This window comes from Balaenoptera acutorostrata, chromosome 2 (assembly GCF_949987535.1).
Source record: "Balaenoptera acutorostrata chromosome 2, mBalAcu1.1, whole genome shotgun sequence".
Lineage (NCBI taxonomy): Eukaryota > Metazoa > Chordata > Mammalia > Artiodactyla > Balaenopteridae > Balaenoptera > Balaenoptera acutorostrata.
Genome location: NC_080065.1, coordinates 72602926 through 72618584, shown reverse-complemented (window position 1 = coordinate 72618584; position 15659 = coordinate 72602926). Strand labels below are relative to the sequence as shown.

Sequence of the window (15659 nt, the reverse complement as noted above, 5' to 3'; positions counted from 1 at the left end):
CCAATCTATAACTGCCAAATGGCCTTGGGATTAACTTGAACAATTTATACAATGTCCATTTTAGTTCCTCTACCTCACTTGTTTTTGAGTTAAGCACTCTATTTTAATCTTCACAATATCCTTAGATAGATACTCTGATACACAAGGAAACTGAGGCAGAGATAGTCTCTAGTTGAGCTGAAACATGGTCAAGCCTGGCTTTGAATCCAGTCAAATCTTAGTCCTGAGTCCATATTCTTAACCCCTTTTGTACTGCTTCTCTGGCAAAATGTAGGACACTGATTCTTCCCGTTAGGGTGGCCAAAGCTTAACTATGTAATAATTCTGGTTTCCTTAAAATGATTCCCGGGTTTCAGCCCCCAACCAAAATCCCTAATCAGGTATTCTGGAGTCAGGGAAGCCTCTGCATGAGGTACACTTGGCCTAGCATAGTTTCATTAAGTGTGTATGGGTTCACCCAGTGTAACCTTTTATAAGAGAATCTCGATTTTTATGGGAATCTTGTGGTTTTAGGTGTTGGCTTGAACTTTTAAAAACCAGTGCAGGGGGAAAATATATACATAAAATTGAAAAAAAAATCAGTATTCTGTGATGGTTTTAAAAACTCAAGCCAACACTTAAAAAAAAAAATTAAACTGGAGTCACATGCTTATATGAAATTGTGATGGTTAATTTTACATTATCAAGTTGACTGGGCCATGGTGTCCAGATATTTGGCCAAATATTACTCTGGATATTTCTGTTAAGATATTTTTTGGGATAAGATTACCTTTTTTTTTTTTTTTGGCCACACTGCATGGCTTGCAGGATCTTAGTTCCCCAACCAGGAGTTGAACCTGGGCCATGGCAGTGAAATTGTCAAATCCTAACCACTGGACTGTTAGGGAATTCCCGAGATTACTACTTAAACAGTTTCAGTAAAACCTACTCTCCATAATGTGGGTGAGCCACATCCAATTAGTTGAAGGCATTAACAGAAAAAGACAGACTTCTCCGAAAGAGGGAATTGTTAGCAGATGGCTTCCAACTGGAATATCAACTCTTCCCTGGGTCTACAACCTTCAGTTTACCCCACAGATTGTTGACCTGACAGACCCCCACAACTGCAAGAACCAATTCCTTAAAATAAATCTCTCTATAGACACATGCTGTTGGTTGTTTCTCTGGAGAACCCCAATACGAAAACTAAAAAGTTGTCTAGCCTCTATCACTCAATATACTTACACACTAAGAGCCTGCCTGTTGAAGGCCTTTTATGGGGATGGGGTAAACCGTATTCTTATCCCGGGAAAGGGAGGTTTTTATCTCATTCGTGTACACCAAGTACTTTAACTCAATTCAGAAAGAAATTTAATAAATGACATTTTCTACCTGACCCTGCTGTAAAATACTAAGTTACTTTCGGCTCTTGATATATTTTATATCAGGGAAAAAAAATTATTCATTTAGGACTTGCCAGGACTTAAAATGTTTTTATATAGCTCAATGAATTTCAAAATAGGAAGAAGGCTCTATTCCCATTTCCTCCAAGAAAACCCTGAAGGCTAAATTTGTAATTTAGCAAAGATTTGAACCAAGAATTCAAAATCATTATAAGAACCCTAAACTCTTACTCTTGCTTCTACTGTTCCAAACGGTAGGAATCATTAATGTTATATAGAAAAACTCTCCAAGCACAGAACATCTGACTCATCAATGGATAATCAAAAAACAACACACAAATATAGAATAGTTGGACAAAGTCATTTAGACTAAACTGCATCCATATCTAAGTAATTGCCAGGCAGTTACTGAAGAGCCTAAAGATAGGTATTCTAGTGACCAAACTGGGATTAAAATATTCAGTAGCTTATTACTTTCCCCCTGCCCTAATATAAAGCCCTTGGAACTAAATCATCATATTTTAAGTGGTAAGCAGCATTTCACTATTCATAATTGTGATTCACTGATACAGCTACTAATCAGAGCCATCTCGTAACCCATTTCTACTAGTCAAGCTCCAGAATAAAATGGGAATATTTCCTATATTGTCTCACATGCTATTACATTCCATTTCAGTTTTTTGTTTTTAAATTAATTATTAATTTATGGCTGCATTAGGACTTCGTTGCTGTGCGCGGGCTTTCTCTAGTTGCCGCGAGCGGGGGCTTCTCTTGTTGCGGAGTTCGGGCTCTAGGCATGTGGGTTTCAGTATTTGTGGCACAATGGCTTAGTTGCTCCCCGGCATGTGGGATCTTCCTGGACCAGGGCTCTAACCCATGTCCCCTGCATTGGCAGGCGGATTCTTAACCACTGCGCCACCAGGGAAGTCCCTCAAATAGTTCTTTCATTCAGTCTAAACAAGATTAACATTGGTCAGTAGCACATTTATCATGGCAAAAATTTCAGTTTTAGGGTACAGGTCTAGAGGTAAAAAAAGGAAGCTCTTGAACTTAAATCTGCTAACACTACCGGTTTTCCTAATGATCAACTAATTATCACGCATGGAGAAAAATGAATTTACTCCCTCAAAGTAAAAAAAGACTAAAAGTGTACCTTTTTTCTGCCTTTAAATTAAAAAAAAAATTACAGGACAAAGTTTGCATTTCTTTTATAATGAATTACCAACAAATGCCTGACCCAGGAATCAAAAATTAAAATTCAGAATTTAAAACCAAGAAACAAGCTAAATCACGTACATATTTAATTAAGAAACTAATGATGCAATATTACCCAAATAAAAAGTAAGGAGGGACTTCCCTGGTGGCGCAGTGGTTAAGAAGTTGCTTGCCAATGCAAGCCACATGCCACGGAGCAACTAAGTCCGTGCGCCACAACTACTGAGCCTGTGCTATAGAGCCTGCGAGCCACAACTACTGAGCCCATGCACCTAGAGCCCGTGCTCCACAACAAGAGAAGCCATCGCAATGAAAAGCCCGCATGCTGCAACAAAGAGTAGGCCCTGCTCACCGCAACTGGAGAAAGCCAGAGTGCAGCAACAAAGACCCAATGCAGCTAAAATAAAAAAAAAATCCTAATCTAACACAGTCTATTCATCCAAGATAACAGTGTGAATCTATATATGTTCTCTTCTATCTCAATATGTCATGTAGTGACAAGTTCAACAGCCAAGCAACCTCATCTTCTGGATGGACTAGTAAATTTGTACTGTCCATGTCTGCAGAGTCTTGCCCCCTTTCCAGCATACCTGTGAGCGGTCCTTATGAATAATTTGGTCGGAGAAAGCAAAGTCTCCATCGTTGAAAGCTATGGAAGAGACTCTTAATTCAAACAGTATTAGGTTGGTGGATGAGGCAAATTGGAGCATGTAAAAAAACAAAAAAAAAACAAAAAAACAAGCACATGCTCAATTATCATGTTCCATATTTCAGAGAAGAGGCATTAAGGATTTATGCTATGTTTATTTACAAACATATCTAGGATGCTGAGTTCAAGAGTTTGATCCTTTTTTCAAAGAGACTGCACATCTTAAAATGTTCCTCTTCGTATCTGTGGATAAAAACATAAAAAATTAACAATATTAAAGAACCCATTCATTTAACAGAAATATGTAGTTTCATTAATATACTGTTTGTCCTTCAATTTATGACTGGTACATCAGAAAGCGTTTACAGTATCATGACTTTATTCATACTGATTTTCTTCATCACATGCACCAGAGTCTTCCCAAGTAATGGCTTGGATAAATCATTTCCCTTCTAAACTAAGACAAGTAAAGTCTTTCTTTTCCAAAGTATATTTTGGAATTTATTCCAATCATCCCACAGAGCTTCCTTTAGTGTTACTTTTGCTGAAAATTCTGACTGTAATTTAACTAAATAAATCCTTTCTTCTCACTCAGGGAATCTGCTAATCTTGCTGCACACAAGATTCCTTCAGGTATATACTAACATACACTGCCCTCAAGATAGATGAGCATTAATCAGTTTACTAGAACTTTACCAGGTCAAGTACCTGAGCTCTGGAACGAGACTGCCTGGGTAAAAATCCTGGTCCACCATCACTAGCTATGGAATACTGGGCAACTTAACATTTTTTTTTTTTGGTCTCAGATCAGGTTAACATCATCCACCTCAGTCTTGCCTGGTAGCCAACCTGAGCTTGTTAATGTAAAGTTTACCTGACAAACAGCAGCACTCAATAAACACTGGCTTTCAGGCAAAGATACATCTGTTTATAGGTTTAACCTGTCTCCCTCAATGCTACACCCACACTTAACTTCAGGAATTACAACAACACACAATAGTGTATTTGTGGTTTTGGGGGGCGTGGTAAGGGAAGAAAGGAAAAAAGGGGAAACCTCTGCGAAGATTAGAAATGCATTAATTATTTACCTGTCTCATGGATTATTTTTTAAGCAGTTGGTGTCTTACTATATAGAAAGGTGCAGCAAATCCAGACCCAAAGTACAAAGTCATCATAGCTAGTAACCGCCACTTGTTTTCCACTGAAAATGGTATATTCTGTTGGGAAAAAAAGAGAACAGAAACTGAACTTCGAATCATCTGATTTTATAAATCAAAAATAAGTATACAGGAAACGTTAATTTTTCCATAATCAGGTTATATATATGCCATATACCGTAACACTTTTTTCAACACTATCTTTCAAATCCTATGACCTCCATCACACAAAACACTAGAAGGTAAAAAAATACCTGGCTTTACTCATCAACTCTACCCCTCTACACCCTTTCTCGGCCCATTAATACTAGGCTTCAGGTAACCCTCGGAGGGTGTTACTGCTAACTACCCGATTTAAACTATTTATACTTGAGGCTCAAACCAACTTCAATCAAGGACGGTTAATACTCCTAATTTCGTCAACTAATTGGAGACGAGCCCCACACCACAGGCCCTCATATCCTCAACGTTTCAATGACTTTGACTTCGAGTCCGGTGACCTCTAGCTGGGCTTTAAGCCGCAATACCTGCAGCCAGGCGCTTCAGGGCCCTCCATTTGTTGAAGGGCGGGGTGGAGCGCGAGGGGGAAATGGGGGAGCACTAGTGTGAGGTAAGGCCTCTGGCTTTACCTACTCATTCCTTTTCGCGACTACGGCGCGCAGCCAGGGTCCTGAACTTTCTCCCTGGTCCCTGGAGGAACTGGAATGCTAGTCGACGTCCCAGATAAAAACCCCAGCTTCCCACCTCTCTCTCCACGGCCCATAGGCGGCCTTGGAGTTCAGCCAGTCGCAGCCAAGTGCCCCCTACCCAACGGAGCCAGGCCCCTTCCATACTAACCTTCCCTGGACCCTCCTCATAGTGGCTCCTACGGACCACAGAGGTTGTGAACCTCCGGATGCTTTGTCCCAACATAGCGCTGTTGGAAGCCCTGCGAAAAGCACAGAAACTTAAGGCGGAAGAAATGGCGGCAGCACACCCAGCACTCCTTTCTCCACGACCTTGTTCCCCTGTGGGCAAAGACCGAAAGGGAAGATGGGAAATGGGGCAGAACTCTCGGAACATGCGACAAAGCGGCGCCCCCCGAGGATTGTGGGAATTGTAGTTCAGAACATCGTGGCACCTTGTCGGCCCTGAAGGATTGTGGGAAATGTAGTCTCGCCCAGTTCTGGTAGGATCAGAACATACTTACCAGCAGCGTTTCTTCCGAACGTGAGTTCTTGTCCGGGTTCTTGGGGCCTGTTTCTAGAACGATTTTACTGAAGTTAGCGAAGCAGTTTCACCATGTGTGTTCTAGTTTATGGAAAAGGAAAATAAACCTCTCCCTTTTCTTTTTTTGTGACTATATGCTAAGTGTCTGTGATTTGCAGTACTACTCTGCCAGCGCTGCGAGAGATGTATATGCTCTGATCTCACCGGAAGGAAAGGAACCGTAAACACGAGTAACCAAATAATATGCAGTACAAAGGATTTCAGAGAGAAAACTGAGTTGAAGTGCGAAGGGAAGGATTCCTGGAGATATAGAGAACTAAGTAGAACAGAAGTAGGAAGAGAGGGAAGAGAAAACTCAAGGCCAGTATGAGTATGGCATGTTGGGAGTGTGGAAGAGAAAGCAGCCTCTGATCCGGAGCCAGCCTGGACCAGGAATTGGTGTTCTCCTGCTGAACCTAAACAATTTAAGAGGACATGAACATCAAAGTTTCTCCTGTCAGTGATGGCTCAAGGAAATAAGATCACTCTATTATATATGAACATAGACAAAACATGAACATTGTTCAAGTCACAAAAATGACCAAACATCACCATACCCAGTCAATACGATGACTTCTGCTTCTTTATCAATTACCTTAACCGTAGGCTAGTCTTCCTTCCTCCTACGTAGAATTTAGTAAGATAGCAAAAGTCACCGGAAAGAAGCCCAAAGCCTGTTAAGTCCTAACACCATACTGAGATCCCCAGGGTTTCTCTGGGTATTCGGTCTCCCTTACTGCAGTGAGTAATAAACCCAGCTTCTTCATTTACAGATGTATTCCTGGTAGTCTTTGACTAGTGGGTATTGGAAGAAACTGGTCATAAATGAGGCTGGGAAAGTATTAGGTTAGATTGTGAAAGGCCCTGCTAACCTAAGTTTTCATCTGTGGCAGAGTGTACATTGCTTCAGATGACTCATTTATACAGCAGCAGTAAATAAAGTCGAGTAGGATTTAAGTCTTGCTTTGAAAACTGGTTATAAAGTGTATGCTTTAATCTTTCTTTAGCTTTTGAAAGAGAAAAGCCATGTTTCACCTCGACAGAAAACAAAAAACATGAACAAAAGTGAAGACGTTTTATTTCTACAAGTAACTTGTAATTGAGTAGAGATGCATGTAATGCATAATTGGTGTTCTCCTCCTAATTGATAGAGGATGCATGATATTCAGTTTTTTTAAAAGTCCGCATCAGTGTCTTTATGTATTAAAAGGATTATGATTTAACTATAATTGGGAAATGTTTTCACAGTTAATAGTTAATGTTTCCTGAATTCTCTTTTTCAGTCTAATGTAAGTAATATCTCCTGTATATTTGGTTTATTGTTACTTCTAATTCACATTAATTGATGCTCGTCTGTGTATCTGGCTTTCAGCTAACTCCAAAGGGAACTCCAGGAGAGATTCTAGCATATGGCTTTGAAATTGTCTGCCTCGTCATGGGCTCTGTGACCAATTAAAGACAGTGGCAAATTCTTTTTATCAAGAGATAGGGTCTATGCCTTTTCTCCCTGAATCTGGATGGACTCTGTGTGACTATTTTGAGCAAGAGAATTTGCCGTAAGTGATGTTGTGCCAGTATCCTGCCCAGGCCTTACGATATTGGCAGCTTCCTTTCCTGTCTTTTGGAACATTTGCCCTTGCAACCCTGAGCTTCACGTAAGAAGTCTGACTACTCTGCTGGAGAGGCCTCCTGAAGAGTACTCAAGAATGCACCAAAAAAAAGTGGGGGATCGGCTCAGGTGTCAGGTATGTGAGTGAAGCTATCTTGGATTCTCCAGTCCAGTCCAGGTGCCAGCTGAGTATCACTGAGGGACCCCAGTCAATACTGTGTAGAGAAGAGTTGCCAAGTTTGGCCCTGCCCAAAATGCTGATATACAGATTTGTGAGGTATAATTAAATGGTTGTTCTTTCAAGTCATTAAGTTTGGGGTAGTTTGTTATGCAATAGTAAATAACTGGAATAAGAACTACTCAGCTGAACCCACCAGCCTCCAAAACTATAAGAGAAAATAATAAATTGTTTTAAGCTGCTAAATTTTAGGGTAGTTTGTTATAAAGGGGTAGAAACCTGGAACACGTATCATGCACGGTTTCTTATACATATGGCCTAACAATCTAAATTCAGTCATAATGGCTGGCAAGGAAAATGCAAATCACCCTTGAGAACCTTTTGATTCAGTATGATACTCTTTTGCTATAAAATGAATTTTAAGAGAAATGAGACATTTCATGGATTGGAACAAAACAGAAGAGATCTTTAGGGACATGAGGTTTACTCCCAAATTGTACTTTAAAAATAAAATCCAATTATTTTAATAGTGAGTAGGATGTATATCATAGAGTAAGCAATGTGCTTTTTGGACCCACATGAATCTTTGGAAACTGAAATTACATTATATAGAACAATATATCTAAAAATTAAAGTACAATATTTGTCATGTGTCTCAACAGCAACTATATTAGATTTTTAGGAACTAGGTTAGAGTTTACTTAAATTGTTTACTGAAGAAATTATATGTTTCTGTCCTACATTGAAAAACTCAAGTTAAAAAGTTTCTTTTGGTCTCAAGTTTTTAGAATTTCCTGCTACTGTAGCATTAAAGTCGGAATGCTGTGTTAACTTTTTTTTTTTTTTGAAATTTACATTTGTAGAGGGAAAAAAAACCTGGTTTTAGGAAAGGAGAAAATGTGATTCCACTGAGGCAGTTAGGGTTGGAAAATATGCTGCCAGCCTTCCAAATGATTTAGTGATGACCAACTGGAAGAAAAATTTCTGCAAAAAAGAAAAAAAAATGCTTATGTGATCAAGCTGTATATTTTACTCTTCATCTTGCTTTATTACTTTTGAACACCATTTTTTCCTTAAAAGCCTTTCATGTTTTTTATTTCAACTTTATTGCTTAATCTCAATGAAGCTTTAAGGATGATTCACTTTTTAAAGATTAATTTATAGTTTAATTATTTGTTATTGAGAATTGCCAAGTATAGGTAGGTACATTTTTACAAGGTGAGCACAGAAAATAACATTTCTCAATTTGAAAATCAATGATTGTATTTATATTTATGTTCCATCTCCTTCTTGACTTAGTTTGCAATGATACTTGGTATTGCTTTGACTAGTTTTCTTTAAATTCACTATGGCATTTCCTGCTTGTGTCTATAACTGGAATACTAAATAATCAAATAGTTTCATTCATTTATTTTAAGGAAACATAATTTAAATGAGGAAGGGGATTCTGAAAATGAATTTAATGCATCATTCTAAGAAGAAATCCTTTTTTGTTAGAAGTAAGAGAAACATAGGAGAAACTTGAAAGTAAACCAACTTTCTTGCATTACTTATGTTGTTTTGTAAAGAATTGTGCAAATAAGGACTATCTGGAAGTCTTGGTTTATAACTAGGCCCTTTTTTTGCTGATCAATGCATATAAAGTGCTGCTATATTTCTACCAGATTCAGGTGAGATTGCAGGAATCTGATCAAAGGCACTTTGTTCCTCTAGACAATGTTCCTCTTTACAGTCCAGAAAGATGTTTGTTTATGCTATAACAGCTTTTGTATTTGGCTTTTCGGTTTGGGCTTATAATTAAGAAAAATGGGTTTTCTTGAGAATAACATTTATGCACTTTTAGTAAATTATTAGTGAATTCACCAAACAGTTCTTTTAAACATTTCAACTAATTATAAAATTACACAAAGTGGGTTAGGTTTAATTTCCAGTTCTCTTCACATCCCTCAGTTAGGCTATACCCTCACTAACAGCATTTAAAACTGTATCATTGTCCCTGAATTGTGTTCAGCATCTCCTTACCACTTTGAACTAAGGGATATTATAAGCAACAGACTTATGAAACTCTTGCTGGGTTTACTATGCGGATTATTTTTTTTTCTTTGAGGATGTGTTTCAATATATTTCATGGTGTCATTTTTATGAGGATCCATAGGAGAAATTTCTCTCTGGTCTAAAATAAACATGCTTCTCCTGAGTAGCTGATTTGCTTTTGCCTTATGAGTGCTGTGAATAACAAACTTTATTGCGATTTCTTCCTTATACTGATTCCTAGAAAGCTTAGAGCCAAATGTGTGACCTACCTTCAGTGGAGACTGTATTTTGTGTACTTTACTCCTAGCTCCATCTTCTCTCTTTTTTTTTTTTTTAATTAATTAATTAATTAATTTATTTTTATTTTTGGCTGTGTTGGGTCTTCGTTTCTGTGCGAGGGCTTTCTCTAGGTGTGGCAAGTGGGGGCCACTCTTCATCGCGGTGCACGGGCCTCTCACTATCGCGGCCTCTCTTGTTGCGGAGCACAGGCTCCAGACGCGCAGGCTCAGTAGTTGTGGTTCATGGGCCTAGTTGCTCCGCGGCATGTGGGATCTTCCCAGACCAGGCCTCGAACCCGGGTCCCCTGCATTAGCAGGCAGATTCTCAACCACTGCGCCACCAGGGAAGCCCTTCTCTTCTTTATTTAGCTTTGCTTCACTTTTCTACCCAATTTTATTTTATCTTGTTATATAGTATGTGTCTTTGTTCTATACCTCAAATGTTTTCTGAAACAATATTAGCATGTAAATAAGCTAATAAATTATAAATTCTCCTCACATAGAAAGTTGTTGTAGTGTTACTTACTTTATTGATTTTTCTCTTTGCTTTATGGAGCCTGGGCTAGGTAATGTAATTAAAACTAGCTAATGGAACAAATGATCCCCGAATTTTAATGGCTTAACACAATAAAGATTTATTTCTCACTTATGTCTCAATCTGAATCAGATGTTCAGCATGCAGTCTTCCACTTGGTAGTTCTATTGCTGTCATCTTCTTGGGCCTCCACTCAATCCTCTGGATTGACCCTGCCTGCCACCATGCTAAGAAGAAGGTAGAGGCTCACACAAGGGTCAGGTTAGTAGGTGGCATGCGCTATTTGTGCCTATATTCTATTATCCAAACCAATCACATGCTACACAGATTTCTGTGTGTCTGAGAGGAAATTGGAAATGGTTTGGTTGAACACATAGCATGTCCTCTACAGAGACCTTCTAGTTTCTTATTGGAATCTTATGGAATACTTCTGCAAGAATTCAATATTCAGTGGTTATATGTTATCTTGGCACTTCGCTACAGTGACTGCAAATCCTCATAATTCTTCTGTAATTTCCTGTTCCTGCACATTTCCCCAGAGTTGCACACTCCAGGCAATATACTGAACCTGGAATCAGAATGACATGGGTTCAAATCCAAGATCTACCTTAACTGTTTAGCTTTGGGCAAGTTGCATGACCTTTCCTCATCTTTCAAATGGGGACAGTAATCTTACGTACTTTACAGGGTTGTTAGAAGGATGTCTGGCTGCACCCCTCAGGCCTGCAAGCCTTGTAACTACCCAACCTCCAAACCAAAGTAAGCACCCAGAGATAGAGACAGAAACATCAACAGTTTAGTGGATAGGGGAGCTTACTGAGTTTGCAGCAAAATGTCCTGGAGTGACACCCCACAGCAGACCGCAGAAGGCAGATGGCAGGAAGGACACAACAGCAATCTCACTACTCTCAATACTGGGGGAGAAGGAGGCTACCATTTATAGGGGGAACTGACTTCAGGTAGGCTCATCAGTTACCAGGGAAACCAGCAGCTGGGGCAGGGGACAAGCATGTAGGCAGTTTACTGATTAAGCGCTACAATAAAGAGGATTGGATAGTCATGTGAGTGAAGCAAGGACTGGTCGAGTAGGGGATGTACAGAGAGCAAGAGAACAACCATCTTGAGTGGCCTGACCATACAAAGTGTCAATTAAGATATTTGCTGCTTCAGAGTGTTCTATTAGCAAATGGGCCAGTGACAACCCCCTTTGGGGGATCCCCCTCCACGTGCCACTTTTTAATTAACTTTCTGTCTTTTCTCAACAGTTTGGCCACTGGAATATGTAGATCTGAAATATTTTTTTAAAAAACTGATGCACTACTATAAGGTAAGCTCTCTGAGGATAGAGAGTGGTTTTTTTTGTTGGTTTTTTTTTTCTGATCACTTATGTATCATCCTAAGTATCCTCTATAAAGACACTCAATGAATGAATGCTGAAAATAATTAATGAATAGTGTAGTAGTTTGAATTTAAATGCAAATACTATGTTTTGAGTGTAGATTATGATTTAGTTTTTAAAATCCACTTTATTGAGGCATATGTTACATGCAATAAAACGTCTGTTTTGAGTGTCCTGTTCAATGAGTTTGACAACTGTATACACTCATTAAGCAGCATCACAATTAAGATATAGAACAACAATCACCCATGATTTACTTGTAGCAATATACTTTAAAAGGATTGATTTGTTAATTACCTCTGAGCACGCTAACCCTTGATGCTCAGATATTCTCAATTAAAGCCAAAACTGCACTCAGTCCTATAAAAGTAGGCCTTAATGCAGATTTTCTCAGCAGGAGACTATTTACATTACAGACCAGATTATTATTTGTTGAGGGTGATGTCTTGTGCATTATACAGGATGCTTAACTACATTTCTGGCATCTACCCACTAGATGCCAGTAGCACTACCCCTCCCAAGCTATGGCAACCAAATATGTTTCCAAACATCATCAAAAGTCCCCTCTACTGGCAAAATCATTCTAGGTTGAAAACCACTGCTCTACGGCCATCTCTTCAGGGCAAGGTGAGTCGACAGAACGTACACTTGATCTGAGCCAATGCTTTTGCACTTGCTGAGATCCATTGGCAGAATTGTTATGCTTCACCCTTTTCAGCAAGGTAAGGCTCAACTACCTTAGGATTCTGCATTCCACTGGCACTTTGCCCACTCCCTTCTCTGCCATCATTGTGTGCCGTCCACTGCCTGTAGTGTTGAAGATTTATAAGCTTCTGTTGATCCTCCCCTCTGTGCCACACTGAATCCAGGGCAGATGGGAAGTGGTATTAAAGCTTGCTTTTGTTTTATTCTTGCCTTGTGAATCTGTGTTCTCTGAGACCCACTCATTTAGAAGGTAATGAACCTATCTTTAGTTCTACCTTTAGAAATAGACAATTAGTTTTTAATTAAATGAACACGTGCTTAGCACTGTATCTGGCAAGTAGTAATGCTCAATACATAGCAACTCCTATTATTACTTCCCTACCACTGTTTTTCTGTGCTGCTGCTATATTTCCCTTGTTTCCTTATACTAAGATCACTCCTACTTTCATCATACTTACCACACTTTCTTTGTTTGTATTCAGCTTTCGTATTAAGACTATGCAGTCTATGTTCACATGTCCCAAAGATACTTAGCTCTCAAGACACCCAGGCCACCGAGGCATGCCTACCTTCCGGGCCTGATCACACGTTCCTCAGCTTTTGATGTTAAATTAAGAGAAAAAAATCAGCTCCTTAGGAAATCCCATCATCATTTGATTGGAAAGGAATGGCTTTCCTGACTAGAGCCACAAGGAAGATCATCCTCTGAAGGAAAAAAAACATTCTGTCTCTTATAGTTTCCTAATTTTCTCCCTATCCTTCCCTAGAAGAGCTATAGAACTCCATACTTAGACCTTGTGCACTTTTTGAATAACAAAGGTGAACAGAGCATTAGATTGTAAATATCTACTGCAGTTCATTAAAGGTAAATAAAATAATTTTTTAAAAAAGAATATAAACTTAAGGTGTGACAGAACACCTCTCTACTCACCAGATGAGGAAACCAGAACATTGTTCATTTAATAGGAGGAGGGGAACCCAGATCATGCAGGAGGCCTCGAGTTAGAGGATTATTAAAGAAGTGTAGGTTATTACTATTATATACTGTATTATTAACAGAAGTGTAGATTATTATGAACTGGGAAAAATTTGTGGAAGTGGTTGTCAAAGAAGGCTTGATTTTGTGTTCTTGTAGCATAACTGTCAGCACAAATTTGGCTGTTTTTTTAAAATTTATTTATTTATTTTTGGCTGAATTTGGTCTTCGTTGCTGTACGTGGGCTTTCTCTAGCTGTGGCGAGTGGGGGCTAGTCTTTGTTGCAGTGCACGGGCTTCTCCTTGTGGTGGCTTCACTTGTTGCAGAGCATGGACTCTAGGCACGCGGGCTTCAGTAGTTGTGACACGTGGGCTCAGTAGTTGTGGTGCATGGGCTTAGTTGCTCCGTGGCATGTGGGATCCTCCGGGACCAGGGCCTGAACCTGTGTCCCCTGCATTGGCAGGGGGATTCTTAACCACTGTGCCACCAGGGAAGTCCCACAAATTTGACTTTTGACACTCAGTATCTGGGGTTGTGAGATCCAAAATCCCTATTTCTCATCCTATTGTGTTACGTGGAATTTTCCAGTTTTTTCAGAAACTCAAAAGATGATTTTTTTTTTCCCCAGTCTCTTTTCATTCCTGATGTAGAAATCCTATCCTGAAGGGAGGAAATGGTGGTAGAGGGTAGGGATAAAGGCAATTTATGGTTAATAAAAACAGGTGATGAATTAAAAGTGATTTTCCCAGGACACAGGTTTTTAACTACCTGAAATGAAATGACTGATTTGAGTTATATCTACCTGCGAGAGCAGTCTTGGGTATGTATTGGGGATGTAGACAACCCTGACTTCAGGGACATAAAAGATTCCAATACTTTTCCTATCATTCTCAAGAGGAAAGTAAAATCTTTGTTTCTAATATTTGACACAAAGGCTTAGATACATATTAAGAGAAGTAAGAGTTTTGTTTAAATTCACAATCTAAGGCCTTTCTAGAAGGCAAGATTACCAGGGAAGGGGGGGGAGGGGTTGACATCTAGAAGCAGCAAGGGATTAGAACAACATGCAAGATGAAAAAAAATATTTGCAGAAATAGCATAATTTTGTTTAGAACAAGATTTTTTGCTTTCTCTCTCTTTCTCTCTCATACGAACTGAAAATTTGGTGGAAAATACACAGATACAGAATCGAAATAACTTTACAGCTTTAAATAAGTTGGAATTCCACAAAAATCATTATAGAAAGAGGTGTTAAAGATTAAGGATGCCAAGTTTAAATATATCCGAAAAATAAAATGATAGATTCGAAAGTCTGAGTCATAAAGACCAAAGAAGTCTGACAGGGTGACTTGATAAAAAGAATAGGATAAAAAGAATAATAGGATAAAAATTCTCATACCTTTCCCTCTTAGGTGCCAAATTGGCCATCTTCTTTGTAAAAGCAACACCCTCCATCTCTTGTACTTAACCTGACTTCTCTCAATGCTGCCATCATTGAAGAGTTTTAATGATAAGCTCTCCCATGAAGTCCTAATGGCACTATAGACTCGGTCTTTGTAAAAGTGAATGTGTTCCGTTAGTGTACCTCCATCCTATACCACAGAGCTACTCTTCTTTCCAATTTTCCTTTTTATGGGTGTCATTCCCTTTTCCTGGTCATCCAAACCCAGAATCTGAGAATTGTCCTTGACTCCTTTTTCTCTTTTCAAGGGACTTACCACTTAATGGGGTAGGGTGGAGAGAACGTCCAGATTGATAGAGGAAGAAAAAAATCATAGAATGTTATAAATAAGTAGAAATAGGAGGATCTAGACCCAAGACTGAGTCTTCTTTTCCTCACCTGTGCACACAGTTACCCAGCGTTACAATGATGACCATTTTAAGTGGGTATATTAGTGCAGATAATAGCTGGTTATTTCTCTCTCAGTTCAAGTAGAAGGAAGATAGGAAAGTATTCCTCCAGCGTTGCTCCAAGTTAGAAGCTTTACACTGATTTTCTAGCTTCTGATTTCAAGGTCACACCTGGTTGTTTATGAAAACAGTACCTACTAAACACAACTCGTAGGTAGAAAAACGTTGCTGTTAGTCTTCCAGCTTCTGAACGCTGCTACGCTCCTACCACTCTGTGGGCTCTTCTTTTCTGCATGTTCCTCTCCATGATTCCAGAAAACACACCCTCTTTTTGAGAAAAAAAAAAAGAGACTTTTATGAGATCTAAAATTAATAAGTTTTTAATATGTAAACCATTGACATTATATTGGAGCACTAATGTTCTCTGAAGACTTTCCAAGTTA

The 15659-nt window shown here is 39.0% G+C and overlaps 1 protein-coding gene and 1 non-coding gene across 2 annotated transcripts; both read right to left on the bottom strand.

Moving 5' to 3' along the window:
• Window positions 1–3386: 3386 nt before the first annotated feature.
• Window positions 3387–5434, bottom strand: LOC103013789 (cytochrome c oxidase subunit 7C, mitochondrial). Its single transcript, XM_007193036.2, has 3 exons — window positions 5241–5434; window positions 4335–4463; window positions 3387–3489 (listed from the first exon to the last, which is right to left on the bottom strand). Exons 1-2 carry the CDS (start codon window positions 5313–5315, stop codon window positions 4347–4349), a joined length of 192 nt encoding a protein of 63 aa, XP_007193098.1. The 5' UTR covers window positions 5316–5434; the 3' UTR covers window positions 3387–3489; window positions 4335–4346.
• Window positions 3594–3656, bottom strand: LOC114239239 (small nucleolar RNA Z39). Its single transcript, XR_003624420.1, has one exon. It is a non-coding gene; the product is annotated as a small nucleolar RNA Z39 (small nucleolar RNA).
• Window positions 5435–15659: the final 10225 nt, after the last annotated feature.